The sequence below is a fragment of the Cydia pomonella genome, chromosome 3 (genome assembly GCF_033807575.1).
Source record: "Cydia pomonella isolate Wapato2018A chromosome 3, ilCydPomo1, whole genome shotgun sequence".
Taxonomy (NCBI): Eukaryota; Metazoa; Arthropoda; class Insecta; order Lepidoptera; family Tortricidae; genus Cydia; species Cydia pomonella.
Window position 1 is genome coordinate 23,433,934 of NC_084705.1, and position 17,183 is coordinate 23,451,116.

At 35.4% G+C, this 17,183-nt stretch overlaps 2 protein-coding genes across 4 annotated transcripts in view; one reads left to right on the top strand and one right to left on the bottom strand.

Moving 5' to 3' along the window:
* The window catches only part of LOC133516357 (probable 2-oxoglutarate dehydrogenase E1 component DHKTD1 homolog, mitochondrial), a 40,503-nt gene extending 36,500 nt beyond the window's left edge, over positions 1 to 4,003 (bottom strand). Inside the window, exon 1 of the mRNA XM_061849263.1 lies at positions 3,569 to 4,003. Within this exon, the coding sequence (XP_061705247.1) occupies positions 3,569 to 3,698 (130 nt within the window). The 5' untranslated portion in view covers positions 3,699 to 4,003. The remainder of the gene's footprint in view (positions 1 to 3,568) is intronic.
* A 3,016-nt stretch (positions 4,004 to 7,019) lies between these two features.
* The window catches only part of LOC133516360 (sodium channel protein Nach-like), a 33,021-nt gene continuing 22,857 nt past the window's right edge, over positions 7,020 to 17,183 (top strand). For 2 of the 3 annotated variants that reach the window (XR_009799206.1, XM_061849267.1), the window contains exons 1-3: positions 7,020 to 8,082; positions 15,057 to 15,251; positions 16,094 to 16,294. Coding sequence is in view for 2 of the 3 variants with exons in the window: in XM_061849267.1 (XP_061705251.1) it covers positions 7,955 to 8,082; positions 15,057 to 15,251; positions 16,094 to 16,294 (524 nt within the window). In the remaining variant the exon portion in view is untranslated. The remainder of the gene's footprint in view (positions 8,083 to 15,056; positions 15,252 to 16,093; positions 16,295 to 17,183) is intronic. The other variant, XM_061849266.1, reaches the window with a different exon arrangement.

The window sequence follows — 17,183 nt, forward strand, 5'->3', positions numbered from 1 at the left end:
CACAAAAGTAATTATGCAATATTACGCATTTTCAAGATCTATTACATCAGGTACATATTTATTCATTAATATTTCAAACATAAAATAGTGCAATTTTTTATTTTAAAAATAATTATTACATCAGGGAGAATATGTTTTACATGGTATCACTCGTCTACGCGCACACTTTCAAACCATCCGCCATTCCGGTGTCACAGTTTGTCATAAGTCAAATTACCTCTGATAATATCTTTACTCTATGTACAGAACCGGAGGAGGTTCTATGAAATTGAAGTCGGTTAAAAATATGGAAGAGTTTTTACAATTGTCAATCTCTTGGATCGTAGCAATAAGGCGAGCCACAGAATGGATATAGTTACTATTACAATGAAAAAAGGGCTTGCTTGGTTATTCAATTTCCTAGAATTTTGTTTACTAGATTATTATTTTTTTGAAATTATAGATTCATATTAGATTAATTACCTATTCATTTCTAAAATTGTGAAAGGTTACTACGGCAAACAAAGACAATTTTTTACAAGCTGTGGTCGAATATATAATATTATGACATGCATATATGAGGTGGCCATAGCAACTCTGCAATCTGTGATAAAACAACGTAACCATAGAACGTAGTGATTATATGCTCTTTGAACGTAACCTAATTATAAGAATTGTAGGTCAGTGATGAAATTTTTGACACAAAACGTATATTTAATTATGCTATGGAATGATGTACATTGTATTTTGTATGTTGGTTTTGTATGTACACATACTCGTAAAGGTTTAGCCATACATAGTTACATATTTAAATATACCTATAATATAAGAACAATTGTGTAAGGTTGAACCAAAATACGGCAAAGAATAAACTTTTCCAATTTAACTAGGAAAATTACCGTGCAAAGTTATCCTTGATTATTTATCGAATGGTCTAGCTATCGCAATCTCGTGTATAAGGAATGTTTTTTATTTGAAATTTAGCGCATACTTCATAGCACTAGGGTTGGTTTTCAAACGATACAACTGCGTCGAGATAACTTCACTGAAAGTAATTTGATGTTCTGTAAAGACGGTAAGATAAATTGCTTTTATCGAGTAGGCTAAATCAATATCAACATAAATTGCGGGTATATACCGCCTAATTACTAGTTTTTCGTAGTTGCCTTCTGCTCATGATTAAGAATCGTGACCGTTTAATTTTATGACGTATTAAAAAAAAAACTACTTACTAGATCTCGTTCAAACAAATTTTCGGTGGAAGTTTGCATGGCAATGTATATCATATTTTTTTTTTTGATTTTTCATTCTGTTATTTTAGAAGTTACGGGGGGGGGGGGGGGGGGGGGGGGTACACACACATTTCACCACTTTGGAAGAGTCTCTCGCGCAAACTATTCAGTTTAGAGAAAAATGATATTAGAAACCTCAATATCATTTTTAAAGACCTGTCCATAGATACCTCACACGTATGGGTCTGATGAAAAAAGATTTTTTGAGTTTCAGTTCTAAGTATGGGGAACCCCCAAAATTTATTGTTTTTTTTTTCTATTTTTGTGTAAACATCATAATGCGGTTCATAGAATACATCTACTTACCAAGTTTGAACAGTATAGCTCTTATAGTTTCAGAATAAAGTGGCTGTGACATAATCGGACAGACAGACGGACAAGACGAATCTATAAGGGTTCCGTTTTTTGCCATTTGGCTACGGAACCCTAAAAATGGTAATTATTCTATATTTTATATATTGTAATATTTATATATTCAAAGACAAAATTAAAGGATAGTATATACCTCGTCAAAGTTCTAGTTTTTAATTATAAAAATTAAAATTACTTATTAAATAGATGAATGAGTATGAGTATGAATATGAGTTGAATTTTATTGCTAATGTCCACTCCATAGCTCGCTATTTAGTCTTACCGTGCAATAAAAACTCCGATGCCTGCTTATTTCCTATAAATTACAATTTATGATACCTATTAAAGTGCATTGTTTAAAGTATTAATTTAGGGTATGTTTCATAGTGATATTATGTTTATTATGATATACCTATACATATTTATACAAGTTACATATTAAAGCCTGACCAGGAATATATGATCGTGCGCCATGTTGCAGAATTTCATTGGAACTAATTTCTTACACTGGCAATAATTTTAATGATAGGTTGTCACCGTTGTCAGTGTCATTGTGGCGGTTTACTTGAATAATACTTAAGTGTTGAATATTTATAATAAATGACAAAAATGCCCAAAACTATACATAATCAAGATAGAAACATTGTAAATTATGTAAATAATTAACTGCTGGAAAATAATCTTTCGGGAAATTATACTATTTCGCTACGAAACATTTCCAAATTAACATCAGAGCTGACAGGTAAACAAATCAAAATGTCATTATAGTCTGGTTATTAGGACTTGGTTATTGTAGTATTGTGTTATACAATTGCGGGCAGCCGGACTGAGTTGGAGGGACGCAGAGCGCGAGGCACGGGACAGGAGCGCATGGCAACGTCTCACGAAGGCCCTCTGGACCAATGGGGTACCATAGGACGACAACATATTATACAAGCAAGGAAATACTTACAGTAACAAAAATGAGTTTGAAAAATATTTACCAGGCTTTGGATACGATCAATCTTATTCATTGACTATGTACCAGAACCTATGTAAGGTTACGGAATATACCTACCAACTAACATCATGGTAGCCTTTTTGTGAGCCAATCGTGGATGTAGTAACATGATAGACGAAATAATAAGCTGAGCTGATGGTGTGGCTAATAGTGGCCACACCATATGGCATGTTACGACTAAATTAAATATAGGTAACGTAACTATCTGCAGTAATTATAGTCATTAATAAAATTTCTAGATACATCAGGGGCATCGATTACGCGAATAACGAGAGAAGGTCGTTCCTCCTAAGATTTTAGGCTGCCAAAGAAAAACAAACCAGAAATAAAAAAGAAGAAACACTTAGACTATTTTGATCTATGTGTGATACGTAAGAAAATACATGAATTTTGTACGAAAAAAAACAAGTACCAACGATTTTAAAAATGTGGACACCAAATATTTGGAATTTGATTTTGATTACGGTGAATAAAAGTATGTAAGTCAAAATAACGAGTTGCCAATCCACATTGTCCAGACTATGCTGAACTGTTGCCATATAAATGAGAAAAATAGCGCCCAATTGACAATGATCATATATTCCTGGTCAAGCTTTACCATTCTTCCATAAATTCAGCTATTGTGTGGTAACATTCTTATCCACTTGCTCTGTAATAAAAAATAACTTGACTAATGACCACTACAATGTCCTGCTATATGTTTTGAAAATAATGTTTTGTTCATGCTAAATCTATCCTGTACAGAAATATCAGAGCTCTTATTTTTATAGCCAAATTATGGAACACCAAAAATGATGAATTCATTAGGATGGGTTTTAATATTAAGTTCACGCCATCACCAAGGCAGATGTGCCAATACTAAGGGTTATAAGAGCAAAATTAATGAACAGTTTTTAAAAAGGGGCACCGGGAACTGCATAATAAAGTGGGTTTTTGTTTGACCTACCACACTGGCTTTCTGTCCGAGGTCGATGTCCGAACACGCCGGCTCCAGAATGATATTTCACTCTGTCAAACAACCGGCACTCCCTCCATCTCATCACCTGCCTCGTTCCCACTTTACTGAATCCGTACATCCTGTTTCACTGCACTTTTTGCACTTGCACAACATTAGCTATAAGCTAAAACATTTAAGATGTTTACGGATATTTAGAGTTCAAGGTGTTATATTTAAAAATAAAAACATGCGCTTGAGTGTGCCCCAGCGCAGACCGATCGTTACTGAACGCGTGCAAAGGAGACCGACCAATGATATTATGTTTATTGTTACGTCATAACAATATGATTATGGGAAGATACCATTGTGATTAAATATGATAAGAGCGTTTAATTTACTCTCAGTTAACAAAATTTAGGTCATGAAGAGTGTGTTAAAGAAGGTAGGTATATAAACTTGTTAACGAGCGTGTATAACATTGTTATATTGAGTATAAAATAAAATCAGTGCGTGCGTCAAACAACAACAGCTGATATATTTATAGTTATCTATTATAGTTACTATCATTAGATTGGCAGGGGGCCCTCCAAACGTAAATTTTGCGATCACTACTCTTTTATCTTATCATTATATTTAATACCTACCTATACAATTTCATATAGCACGGTCGAAATTAGGTAGCATGATTAAAAAATCTACTGTTGCTATACGCATAGTATTTAAATGACATACAACGACAATATTATAAGTACCTACTCGGAATCGGGGCCTCGGTCGGTAGTCTGTGACCCTGGCGACACTGATCCGCTATTGAGCGGTAGAGCGTCAACTGTTTTGTAAATATGAATAAAGATCGGCTGATACTACACCGTGTCGTACCCGAGCTGCTTTCTTTGCTGGTTTATATTTATTAGGGGCATTTGAATTTTCAAAATCTCAAGTCAAGATGACTGGTTCTCACATGTATTTTAGTACCTACATAATTTATGACAGTGGTCCGAGACTCCGAGTAATCAGAGTTGGGTTTATTTTAGAAGGGAACTTGGTATTTACATTAAACATTTCCGCTTTGGCCAAGAAGTCGCATTTTTCTTAATTATTTCTAAATTTCGTTTTGTTCAAATTTATGAAAGATAAAAATACATTTCGTGTAAAGGCAGTTGTAAAATATGATAATTAACCTTTTAATTATCATATTTATAAGCCCCTAGGCTAAAGTACGATTCCCACCGAACGGGCCGAGTTGGAGCGCTCCGAAGCGCACTTTACTAGTTGCCAAAGGAATTTAGAGCGTTTGCACAGTAGTCAGATCCCATTTTTAGGTTTCCGTAGCCAAATGGCATAAAACGGAACCCTTATAGTTTCGCCATGTCCGTCTGTCTGTCTGTCTGTCTGTCTGTCTGTCTGTCTGTCTGTCCGAGGCTTTGCTCCGTGGTCGTTAGTGCTAGAAAGCTGAAATTTGGCATGGATATATAAATCAATAAAGCCGAGAAAGTCGTGCAATAAAATCTAAAAATTTAATTTTTTTTGGGGTACCTCCCCTACAGGTAATGTGGGGGTAAAATTTTTTTTTTCGCTTCAACCCTAGAGTGTGGGGTATCGTTGGAAAGGTCTTTCAAAACTAATAGGGGTTTTCAAGAAACATTTTTTGATAAAGTGAATATATTCGGAGATAATCGCTCCGAAAGAAAAAAAAAAATGTGTCCCCCCCCCTCTAACTTTTAAACCATAGGTCCAAAAAATATGAAAAAAATCGTGGAAGTAGAGCTTAAGAAAGACATTAAATGAAAACTATAGCGGACATGATCAGTTTAGCTGTTTTTGAGTTATCGCAAAAAGTTTTCCCTTCATAGTAAAAAGACTTATTTTAATTAGGTACTGATTATGCAAATTTGCCTATTTGTTTAACTCAGGTGAAAAGTACCGTTTCATCCCTTGGTTAACAATTTACTATACTTTAAGCTCCAGTTTAGCTTATTGTGACGGAAGAGTAACTACGGAACCCTACACTGAGCGTGGCCCGACATGCTCTTGGCCGGTTTTTTAATGTTATTGGCACCGCTTCCCGCTGGTCGGCTCCTTGCGTACGCGAACGGCGGCGCTCGGCTCCTCGTGTACGCGGACGGCGCGGCGGCGCGGCGCTCGACTCCTCGCGTACGTGGACGGCGACGCTCGGCTGTCGTCGGCTCCATTCCGTCAGAGGTCGTTCTAGTAGATTTCAGCGCTCGGACGGATGTGGTCGGCTATCGCCGGGTGCTCGAGCATCCGCCGCGATGTGGCGGCAGCAGCCGAATCAGCCCGGCGCGGTTAATGGACGGGGTCGGCTGCCACCGGGTGCTCGAGCATCTGTTGCGACACTTATGCGACGCGTCGGCAGCGGCAGCCGATACGACTCGGCCCGGTCGGTAGAAATCGTACATTAGGGATCATTTGCATTAAGGTGCTAAATGTGAACCACCATTAAACCTAAAACCTTGCGAGATTGATTTGAATACAAAAATAATAAATATTTACGTTTTGAAAATACTTTTAGTCATTGCATTTTAATGTAAAAAAAATTAAAGTGTTCAAAACTACGAGTACAGATTAGTAAATAACAGAAATAATGCTTTGTTATACTTTTCTTCTAGCTACAGAATTGCTGTTACTTTTTAATAGGCGCTTTTCATTTTAGGATCCTATACCTGCCTACTGCTACTTTTGTAGATGAAATCCTATAAAAAATAAGTTTATTACAAGAATATACTAAAAAATATATCAAACTAGGCCACTTTCCAAAAAAAATCACGAGTTATTAATATTATAATATATAGTATTATTATAGTTCGCGTCACTCACGAAGACGCATGCTTTGACTCTTATTGTTATCTTATTAAAAATTAGATTTGACAAATCTGCACATCATCGTGGATGACACGAACAATACGTATTAAAAAAATGACATGTGAATTACACATAAAAGTTAAAGTCCCTTACTTCTGAGCTAGGCAAAACGTTTGTAACAGGAGCCAAAACTATAAAATAATACTCGTAAGTAAATAAAAAAAAAGGAAAGGAAAGGAAAGTGAAGGTGTTTATAGTATTTTTCGAGATTACCATAGTCAGAGCCTGACTTAATGACAGTGGGACTAATTGTGGCATATTGTGGCCTTTTTAAAGAAAAGCAAGCCCATAGGGGCGATTTTTGAATTCAGATCGCTCGATTTCGTGTTCTCCCTTTAATAATATATCCAGTAAGCATTTAAGATCACTCGTATTAAAAAAATAGCATTTCGCCGTTTTCCACAGATTTTCAAGTCACGAAATAGAACTCTCGTAATTAAAAAATCGCCCCCTCTTCTATATCGGGGAATAACTATAGGTACTTAAATAAATAAACTAATAAAACAAAGATCCCGGGAAATCGAGAATATATCAACTTCAAAAATTTGACTTATGTAGCTAGTCTCCCTCAGGCCACCATTTTAAATGAACTTTGCATTTGGGAGTCGAGTATATGGGATCTTTACACGCCATCTTTTTAAAACGGCAGTACTAGTTTAGCAATGGTACCCCACTTAGGTTCTACATAATTGTACGAGTAGGTGCAAAAGATGGCATTCAATATGTTGGTAATTAAATTATAGAGCATTTCTGCATTTGTATCATTAATAGCATGGTTGATGGCATTCTTATGTCCTGCGTGCGTTTCGTGAGCATGGTTTATTAGGTCAGCTACATGTAAAGTCCATTAACTGCTGTACGGATGGACAATTGATAGGCTTGTAGTATAGGGCTTGTGCATAAATCACGCGAGGTTTGATAGGGGGGAAGGGGGTCACGAAAAAATCACGACAGATCACGTTGGGGGAGGGAGGGTTATAAGGAGACTTCAATTGTATTTTTCTACAGTGAACAAATATAAGAAAAAATGTCTACCACATAAGTTGATACTTTTTCTCGGTTTCGTTGAACATAATTCTTCACTTCGCACTTCAAAATTGCGAGTCTATTTTACGAAATTTTGGAGCGCGTATAATTAATATGCATCCCGTTCATAACGAAAATATACAAACAAACAAGATTTACTATATACAGTACTGTTTATCTCAAAATTAGCCCGAATGAAAAAAATACACGTGAGGTTATGTGGGGGTTTGGGAGTCAAAAAGTAGCCGAAAAAACCTCGCGTAATTTGTGCACAAGCCCATATGAGTAGAAATTGTATATTACGGAATCAGGGTGAACTCCAATGTTGTTGGACTGACACAATTTATTAGTTCTATTGAGATTCCCTACAACAGTATTGTTCTAATACAATATGTTGTATGTATAAGTGTAAATTGTGTTTGTATTTATAAAATTTCTCCACAACAAAAGCCACCAGTTTTATGTTTCTTTCTCTTCTTAAATAAAATGAAAAATCCGAAGAATAATTCCTTACTTAACCGGATCGTGTATGCAGTTAATTATTTTGGCAGTAATAGCAATCTTCACGGGATCGGACATGTGATTTCTTTATCGCACATACCAAGTTTTAAAAGGTAAGTGTTATGGAATTTCGAAATATTAAGACAGTATCTTGGAATGCGTAACTAAACCTTTTCAAAATATAATAATTTGCAAAAGAGATAATGTGAAAAACACATACATATGTGGCGGGTAAAGGTACCTTATGGCGGTTGGCACTTACGCTATTATTAACGACGCTCCAATATGCGGTGCCACGCGACGTAAACGCCAATCGCCATAAGGTACCTTTACCCGTGGAACATCACATAAACGTACTTAGTATTTTTCATCACACTTGCTCGAAAAAGATCATGTATTTCATGCAGGTGTACTGAAGGTCAAAGGCCTAAATTGTTCTCGTGGGAGTTATGGACTGTGAAAAAAAAAGCTATAGCTCCCAAGGAAGTTAAAGCCTATTTAAAAAAAATATATCACTTATTCATACAAACCAAGTAGTTTAAATGAAATACTTTTAAAATACTGACGTTTATAATTTAATATTTTTGTTAATGTTTAAAATTATTTAATTTGATTAATTTAACAGCCGTTTAAAATATTTTTACATCATTTTCAATAGTGGCTGAATGCCGAGTAGGTCTGTGCCTTCGAAACCTAACTTGTCAAGAAATTACAAAATGGTGGAGGAAAGTTTGATATGTCCCCTTATTTAAGAATTATTTCATCGTCATTACCCACTAGGCCAAAACGGTCGTCAAAGTAATAATTTTCAAAAATTGTTCTTTTATTTGAAAGGTAAGGTGTCTTTCATGTTATCTCATAGAAATTTCAAGTGTAATAAATACACATAAAGTTGGTTAAATTGCAAACTAAATCCGTTTTTTTTTGTTAATTAAAAAAAAGTAATGTTGATATAATGTAAGAATTTTTTAAGTTTTCATCGGTTAACTTCGGAGATAAACTGGGGGAATGGTATTTTTTTCCCATTTTCCTTCATAAATCATTGTTTTTCCAGTATGAAAAAAATATTGAAAAATTGCTTTGGAATGTTCACTTTAAGTTCTTTCAAACGATATCACTTGACCGAGTCACTAGACTTTGAAATTTTGCCCCGTCTTCATATTGGGCATTTTCCATAGTTATTAAAAATAAAAAATACTTTCAATGTGACTGGGTTAGCGTTGTGCCTTCAAATTTCAAATCGATAGCTTAAGTCGTTCTTGAGATATTTAGCGATGTGACAGACAGACAGACAGACGGACGGACGGACAGAGTCTCATCATAAGGGTTCCTTATGTACCTTTTTGGTACGGAACCCTAAAAAGGTTCTTTTACGTCATCTAAAAATGCTAATAAAAATTATCAGTTTTCTTTCACAAGTGGTTATAAAATGAAAGTCGAGGCAAAGTGGGTGGCTCGTTATGTCAATGTGCCGACTTAATGATGTCATTACGCAGGCCTGAATATTAATCACTGCCGTAAATGGCTCGTCAATTTAAGGTGGTTCGACTAGGTTACCCAAAGCTTAAACCTCATTAGATGGTGCCACAATTGCAAATTTTGAGTTTTAATTTTTTTGTGGAGTAGTCTTGGTATTTCTATACTGTAAATTATGTTTAGCGCACTCTTTAAATAAATATTGAACTATTACAACAAACATTGAACACTTCATTGTACAAAAACTACCCCTTAATGTCGACAGAATGTTTCTTGACTCTATTTCTAAGTATCACTCACACATTCAAACAGTCTTACTGGGATCCTTGTAGTAGACAATTTGGCACAGCGTGAGTAGGCTTCAATAGCGTTGCGGTATGTACGTGGAAATACATGCAAGAGGATGTGGGTTCGAGACTCATTAATTTTTTTTTGTTATCAGTATTATCAAGTACCTATTATTAATAAATTATTTTATGAGAAATCTGAGCGTTTTCCATAAAAATATTAAAAATCTGATTCTCACACATCATGATATTTTTGAGTTCTTCCAACTCAGAATCACTAGCATAATCAATCCTCGTGCTAAAAAAACCCGAAAATTTGTATTGAAATTTTAGTTTTACACTGAAATTTCTTTCACACTAAAATGTGACGTAATGGTATGGATATTTTAGGATATCTTTTTTTAATGCTAGGGTGGAGAAGATTCTAAGTAGAATGAACCTAAAAAAGTCCAAATTTGTAAGTCAGATTTTCCGGTATTTTTTTCAAAAAAAACGCTGTTTTGTTCTAAAATTAAAGCAATCACTTACTGCCCAGCCTTTAAAAAAGTAGGTACTATTTTACAGTAGAATAAAAAAAAAATTACGATACATTTAATTAAATTACAGTGAGTTACAAAATTGCATGGCCTTCTATTTATAACCATTATAAAAAGAAATGAGATATTTACCATGTTTGTTTATATTATTGATTTCCCGATATTTTGACACAACTAGAAGTTTTACACAATGCCTAGAGATAGAAAATTATTTATTTATTTTATTTATTGTCAATTTCATTCAACGGATCACATCATATCCAATTTATGTGTTTATGTATTGCATTGTTTTCTACCTAGTTGGTTATTAAATTCTGTTACTGCAATAATCTTTATCTACATAAAATATACCAACGAAAATTTAATAAAGTATATATTAAAATGAAGTACACAAAATCAGGAATTACATATGACAATATCATTCAAAATCGCCTCCTCTGGCTTTGACACAGGCCCTCAAACGACGAGGCCAGTCATCAATAGCGGCACGCACGATTGTCATGTCTAATTCCGTCACTGTCTTAACTATGGCCCGCTTGAGGGAGTTAAGATTTGTGTGGGGTTTAGCACAGGCTTTCTCTTCAATAACCTGCTATATGGCATAATCCAGGGGGTTAAGGTCCGGGCTGGAGGACGGCCAGTCTTCGTGGGCAATAAAGTCAATTTTGTTCCTTCGAAACCAGGCTTGAGTTGTTTTTGCCTTATGTGCAGGAGCTGAGTCCTGTTCAAAGATCCATGGCTGGTTTTGAAATAGGGTGTGGCTTAAGGGCTTCACTATTGGTTCGAGAACGGTTTCCAGTTTCCGGTTTTCACACCTTTTTCACAGAAATGAATCTGTGTTAGCCCTGAGTATGACACACCCAAAATCATGTTTGGCGGGTGCCCACATTTGTGTATCGCAATAGGGTTGTTTCCATCTACAAATCTTAGGGCATAATTGTATCCCAATAAATTCTTTTGGATTATAAGAACATGTTAAACTACTTTTAGGGGACCTGTAATGACCATATTTTTGTAAATATTGAATTTAAAATATATTTTGGCACACGTCACGTGACCAAACTCGAAACGTCTTTGAAGATTCTGATGACGTCACAACTCTCGGATTAACATACACTGTTGACAGTTAGGCGTTAAACAACAAAGGACAAATGTCAGTTGACAGTTCGTATCTTCTACGTGTGTATGTAGTTATGTGTCAAACCGTAAACTGTGACGTCATACAATTTTCAAAGAGCGTTTTGGGCGCGAAAGCATCTGTCAAAATATATTTTGTTAATTTAACATATTTAAAGCCGTTTTTAGTATAAAAGCTGAATTTTAAGGCAACTTTTAGTTAATATAGAAAGTAATACAAGCGTTTAAAAAAATTGGAATACGATTCTCTTTTAGGCCCCAATTCATTATATATACGACGAGATAAGCGTTATGTGTGGTATATAATTATAGCTCACAAATCCACCACATTATGTCATTGTAAAATCTTCGCTGGTCTCAGGTGTTGTCGAGGTGATAAATAATAGTGGACTGTAGTATAGACGCTGGTTTACTTCAAAAAATACAAGAATACAAAAAGTAGCAAAGTGAACAGTCGTTGGGAATTGGATAGCAACCGTAAGTTTTTAAAAGCTCTGTAAACTGTCAAAGTTTTGAATATAAAATTACCATAGTGAAATTAGAACATAGAGATATTGAATAACGATTGAATTTATACATTTCATTGAATATTTTAATTAAAAAATATGCAATCTGAATGAAATTAATTATAAGAATATTTGGATACATTAAATTAAATTATATAAAAAAATATTGATTTTTAATTGCAAACATTAATGACTTAACCTAACGAATGAAGGATCAAAAATGAGTCCATTTTTGAACGATTCGTAACAGTCTTTTTTTATTTTTTCGGTAGCATTTGTTTTAACGGAAATAAAGAGATTGCAAATCGAGTAACAGAACTTCAGAACAGATATCATTTGATATTTACCAGTCGCTTTTCGGTGAAGGAAAACATCGTGAGGAAACTGGACTAATCCCAACAAGGCTTAGTTTTACCCTCTGGGTTGGAAGGTCAGATGGCAGTGGCTTTCGTAAAAACTAGTGCCTACACCAAATCTTGGGATTAGTTGTCAAAGCGGACCCCAAGCTCCATTGAGCCGTGGCAATATGCTGGGACAACGCTAGGAAGAAAGAAAGAAATCGAGTAACAGAACTTAGTAACCAACTAGGTATAATAGTTAAGATGTAAATGTCCATATCATGTTGGAGTCATATAAATATGTATTAGCCAACTAGGTAATTATTCAAGATCAATACACTTAGCTCCCTTAGGTATTCGCCTAAGTACAATCTCGGGCAAAATTGAGTTTTATAAAAGTGAACTAGTTTCTAGGTCATATTTTCTATGAATTGGTCATTTTTGTAGACTCCAATTACAGTTACACTTTTCTTGGTTTTTCGCGGACCAGAATATCGATGATTTTTGTAACTTGATTTAGACGTTGCTATCATTTTCAAACCAAAAACACATAAAATCACAATTCAGAACATGCGGCAGCGTTGTTTTCTATCAAGTACCTCAAGCACCAGGACGGCTACCGGGAAAATCGAAATTCGTCAATTTCGGGCATTTTTCTCTGTCACTCTAATTACGTCTTAGTGAGAGTAAAAGAGAAAGATCCCCGCAATTTGCGAATTTCGGTTTTCGCGGTAGGCCCCCAGGTCCTGTCAAGTTTCAGCAGTGTTGCCAGGTGAGCGGAAGAGAATTATCGTACTTGAGTGTCAATATTATTGTACCGTTGAAAAAAATATCGTACGCCAATCAAAAAGGCAGCCCCTAAAAATGTCTAGCAAAATAAGCTTAAATTTCGAATTAATAATAAAAAAAATACAATTTTCGTCTAAATTGCGCAAAAAATCTGTTTATGTTTGTGTATTTTTGGGATAGACTCAAACGGTATACAGGAAATTGTGACATTTTAAACTTTAAACTTACACCAAGGAGCCGAACACCCAAAAGATACTAATTTTAGCCTATTTCTGAGAGAAAGTGTCATATTTTGCTTCAAATTACTAGACTTTTAAGGTGGCATCATCCAAGGGCTGAAATTATAGTACTTTAGTGTACGATAATGCTCTTTGGAACATTACGTCATACCGGGGCCCAAATTATCGTACATGTACGACAATTATCGTACGCCTGGTCACACTGAGTGTCAGTGTCGACAGAGTCAGCTAAAAGCGCGTCAAACATCGCAACGTCGCGCCGATGGCCGCCCGGGGCATGGAGTGGCAACGTCGCAATGTATTTGTACACGACATTTGTCACACACACATGAGTAAAATTTATAAAAATATAACGTTGATTATTGCATGATTTCTGTATGAAACAAAGTTTTTCTATTAATTTAGCGCAAATGAATATTAGAAAGTAGATCGATGCGCAACAATTTATGTAATAATATTGTGTAATTAATTAATAAATAGCGATTGTATTTTGTATGAAAATCGAACCACCTTAACTTCTTCAGTGCTCAAGGAGCTAATAGCGCTGCTCGAAATGTAATATCGCACAATTCTCTTAATTACGATCACATCGTCATATGTAGTAATGAGATACGGAGTTAGTATATGGGATGTTACTCGTATTTAGTCACCTGCAATAATTTACAGGGTGAATATATAGGTCATGACCAACTTTTACTACGGGACCAATCCCCAAATCGCGAAAAATCAAAAAATAAAAACTTGTTTTTTTCTACTTTTCGATTCGAAATTACAAAACAACCGTCAATGCCAAGTACATCATATGTTAGGCCGATTTTTAGAAAATTTCAAGGAGTACTGTTATGTATTAACCATGTGCCCCTCCCCTTGATCGACATCAACTTCTCCACAGTCTACTAATATGCTACTATTGGGACAATTTTGCTCCTAAGTGTACATTTTGGCCGTCTAACCTTGACATTTTTGAGAGAGTAAAGTTTATTTTCGCGATTTTGGTGTTGGTTCCATAATAAACGTTGCTCAGTACCTATTATATATTCACCCCGTAAATTATTGCAGGTGACTAAATAATCACCCTGTATTAAATTATCTCAGTCATTTTACAGAACGCTAGTATGGCATGAGAATGGCAGATTAAATGAATGATTTTTGTAGTGAAACAGATATAATATGAATGCAGCACTAGGAAGCAGTTGTGTTTGCGGCGTTTGGCGTTGATACCAAGTGCGCGTCGGCTTTATAAAGATTTGTCGGCGTGCCTAATAGAGACCTCAGGCGACCAGAGGGCTGGCCACTATTTCGCACAGCGTATAAGTATCGCCACACAGCGGGGAAATACGGCCAGGCTTCTAGGCACCTTGCCCATTAGCGGCGATTTGGGTCAATTTTTTTATCTTTAAGTACTTAGTAAGTTTTATTATGTTTGTTTATTTCTTTGTTTTTGGGTATTAAAATTGAATTTAGAATAGTGATCCAAATAGAATTTTCTCAATAGGGTTTTTATGATAATATCTATTTCAAGTTATATTTAATGAGCAAAACACTATTTATTAATTTTTTTACTAGAACCTGGGACATTATTTCTCCCGAGCCGTAGATTTTGTTGATTTAGAAGAGTTTATCTTTTCATAATTAAATTAAATCAATATAATTTGAAATAAATAAAAACATATTATTTTTGTGCATACCTTCACCTAGTACTTAGACAGAATGTAATTTTTATTTATATTTAAGCTTATATTATATCATAGTATGCCTCAATAGTTAAACGAATTGCAGACTATGCTGGCTGTCTATTCTGCTGGGCAGTTGCTGGGGCACGTTCAGCATCCTTCGTGAAGTTTTGGATCTCTACACGCAAGGCTCCGTGTCTTACTCAGTGGACACCAACTACCTGTCCTGGAACACCCCCTTTCCGACCGTGACGCTGTGTGAACAGCTGGATACCGATAGGCTGAGAAGTTATTTAGCCGCGTATGTTTTTATACTTGACTGGAAACTATTGAAGCTATAATAACATAACGAAAAGGGTACTTAGTGAATAATTAAGAAAATTTTATTGCTTTTTATCAACCAATAAAAACACACACTTTTAATGGTCAGAAAACTTTTAGTTTTCTCTTTTTGTTTTCTTTTTTTTTGTTTTAGGGTTTTCATTATTATAGTTTGGGTGTTTCAATTCTTCAGAACCTATCTAACACTATTAACTGTACTTTTACATATAAACTTACAGAAAGATAATGATTAAATCTGAGTCTTAAGAGAAAGGGGCCGACCGCTTCTCCATACAAATGTAGTCCACCATTTTCCTCTTTGTATATTGACATTATGAAAAATGTTTTTACATAATTTTATGTATATTAACCATAGCTCTGCGTTTGACATTTCTATTTTTTGATTATTCTAAAAATTAGGAGCGAAAAACCGTTTTCATAGAAATTTTTAAATGCTCCTAACTCTTATAATAATTAAAAATTCTAGAAAATCAAACGTAGGGGCATAGCTGTGGTTGATATACAAGAAATTATGTCAAAATAATCACAATAATGTCAGTATTCAGAGAGTAAAATGAGGACTACGTTTGTATGAAATGTCGATTTCGCACGGGTCCTTTTGTCTTAAGGGGCGCACTGATTACTAATCGCCGGATGATATCGGTCTTTCAGTTATTTGCGATTGTCACCTTTTGTGAATAACTAATAGGCCAATATCGTCTGGCGAACTGGTAATCAAGCCCCTTTATGGCTACCTTTGACAAACAACATTATTCATGATAATATCAATATTATTGCTAATATCCGTTTTCTTTTTACCAGGAAGAAACTGCCACCTACAATGTTGGCATTCTTCAGGGATGTGCTGTACTACAGCAACCAGCAGTGCAAACAGTGCACCAACTGCAAGAACACCACCTGCGTCGACAACTACATCGACTACGTGAAAGACTACCGACTGAAGTGTGAGGATATGTTGAACAAGTGCTGGTGGGCAGGGAAGCCTTACAATTGCTGTGAAATGTAATGTATTAAAGCACGCGATTATTTTGTGCGATAAATGCAGCGTTAAACGCAATGCCTTTGTCGCAAACCATTTTAAATCAGATAATTTTTCCTGCATTCCGTTGATCGCATACGTTCAACGCTGCATTTATCGCATAAAACAACTGTGTTGTAGCTTTCTAGAATTTAGTGTGAATGTACACACAGCCGCAAAATTGTATGGCCACTTCATTAATGAATTAATTTATAATGTGACTACTGTGCCCATGCAATTTTGCATCTTGCTGTACCTATTTTTACGGAGCATTAGACGCCAGGTGCGTTTTTAGGCTACCGTTAGGGATTGCAATCCGGTCCGGCGGATCCGGTAATCCGGCCGGATCCGGCACTTTTCAGGAGCCACCGGATCCGGTAAAAATCGCCGGATCCGGACCGGATCCGGTAAAATAAAAAAACGCCTAAATACAGCACGTGCTGTGCGTTTTAGATGAGGAAAAAGCGACGGATGAGCGGTATGAAGTTGAATAGAACAAAAAACGAATCAACAAGTTTAAATTTAGTGAGATAAAAATATATTTATTATGACGATAACTTGGGAACAGGAGAGAATTTATTTTTCATTCATGTTGGTGGCATGATTTGACGATTACATAAATACTGTAATAGAAGGAAAAATTAAAGTATGGAGATGCTATGGAAGGCATTTGTAATTAGAGAGAAGGTTAATGTTGTGATAGGACATTAAAACTCAAGAAATGAACAGGTTTAAGTCGGCGGTACTCAACCGACATGAGTTGAGCTCATCAATATGTGTGAATAAATATATGATAATATTGATAGTCTTTAGTTTACTCCGATTATATATATATATATATATATATGATAGAATATAGATTCTTTTCTATTC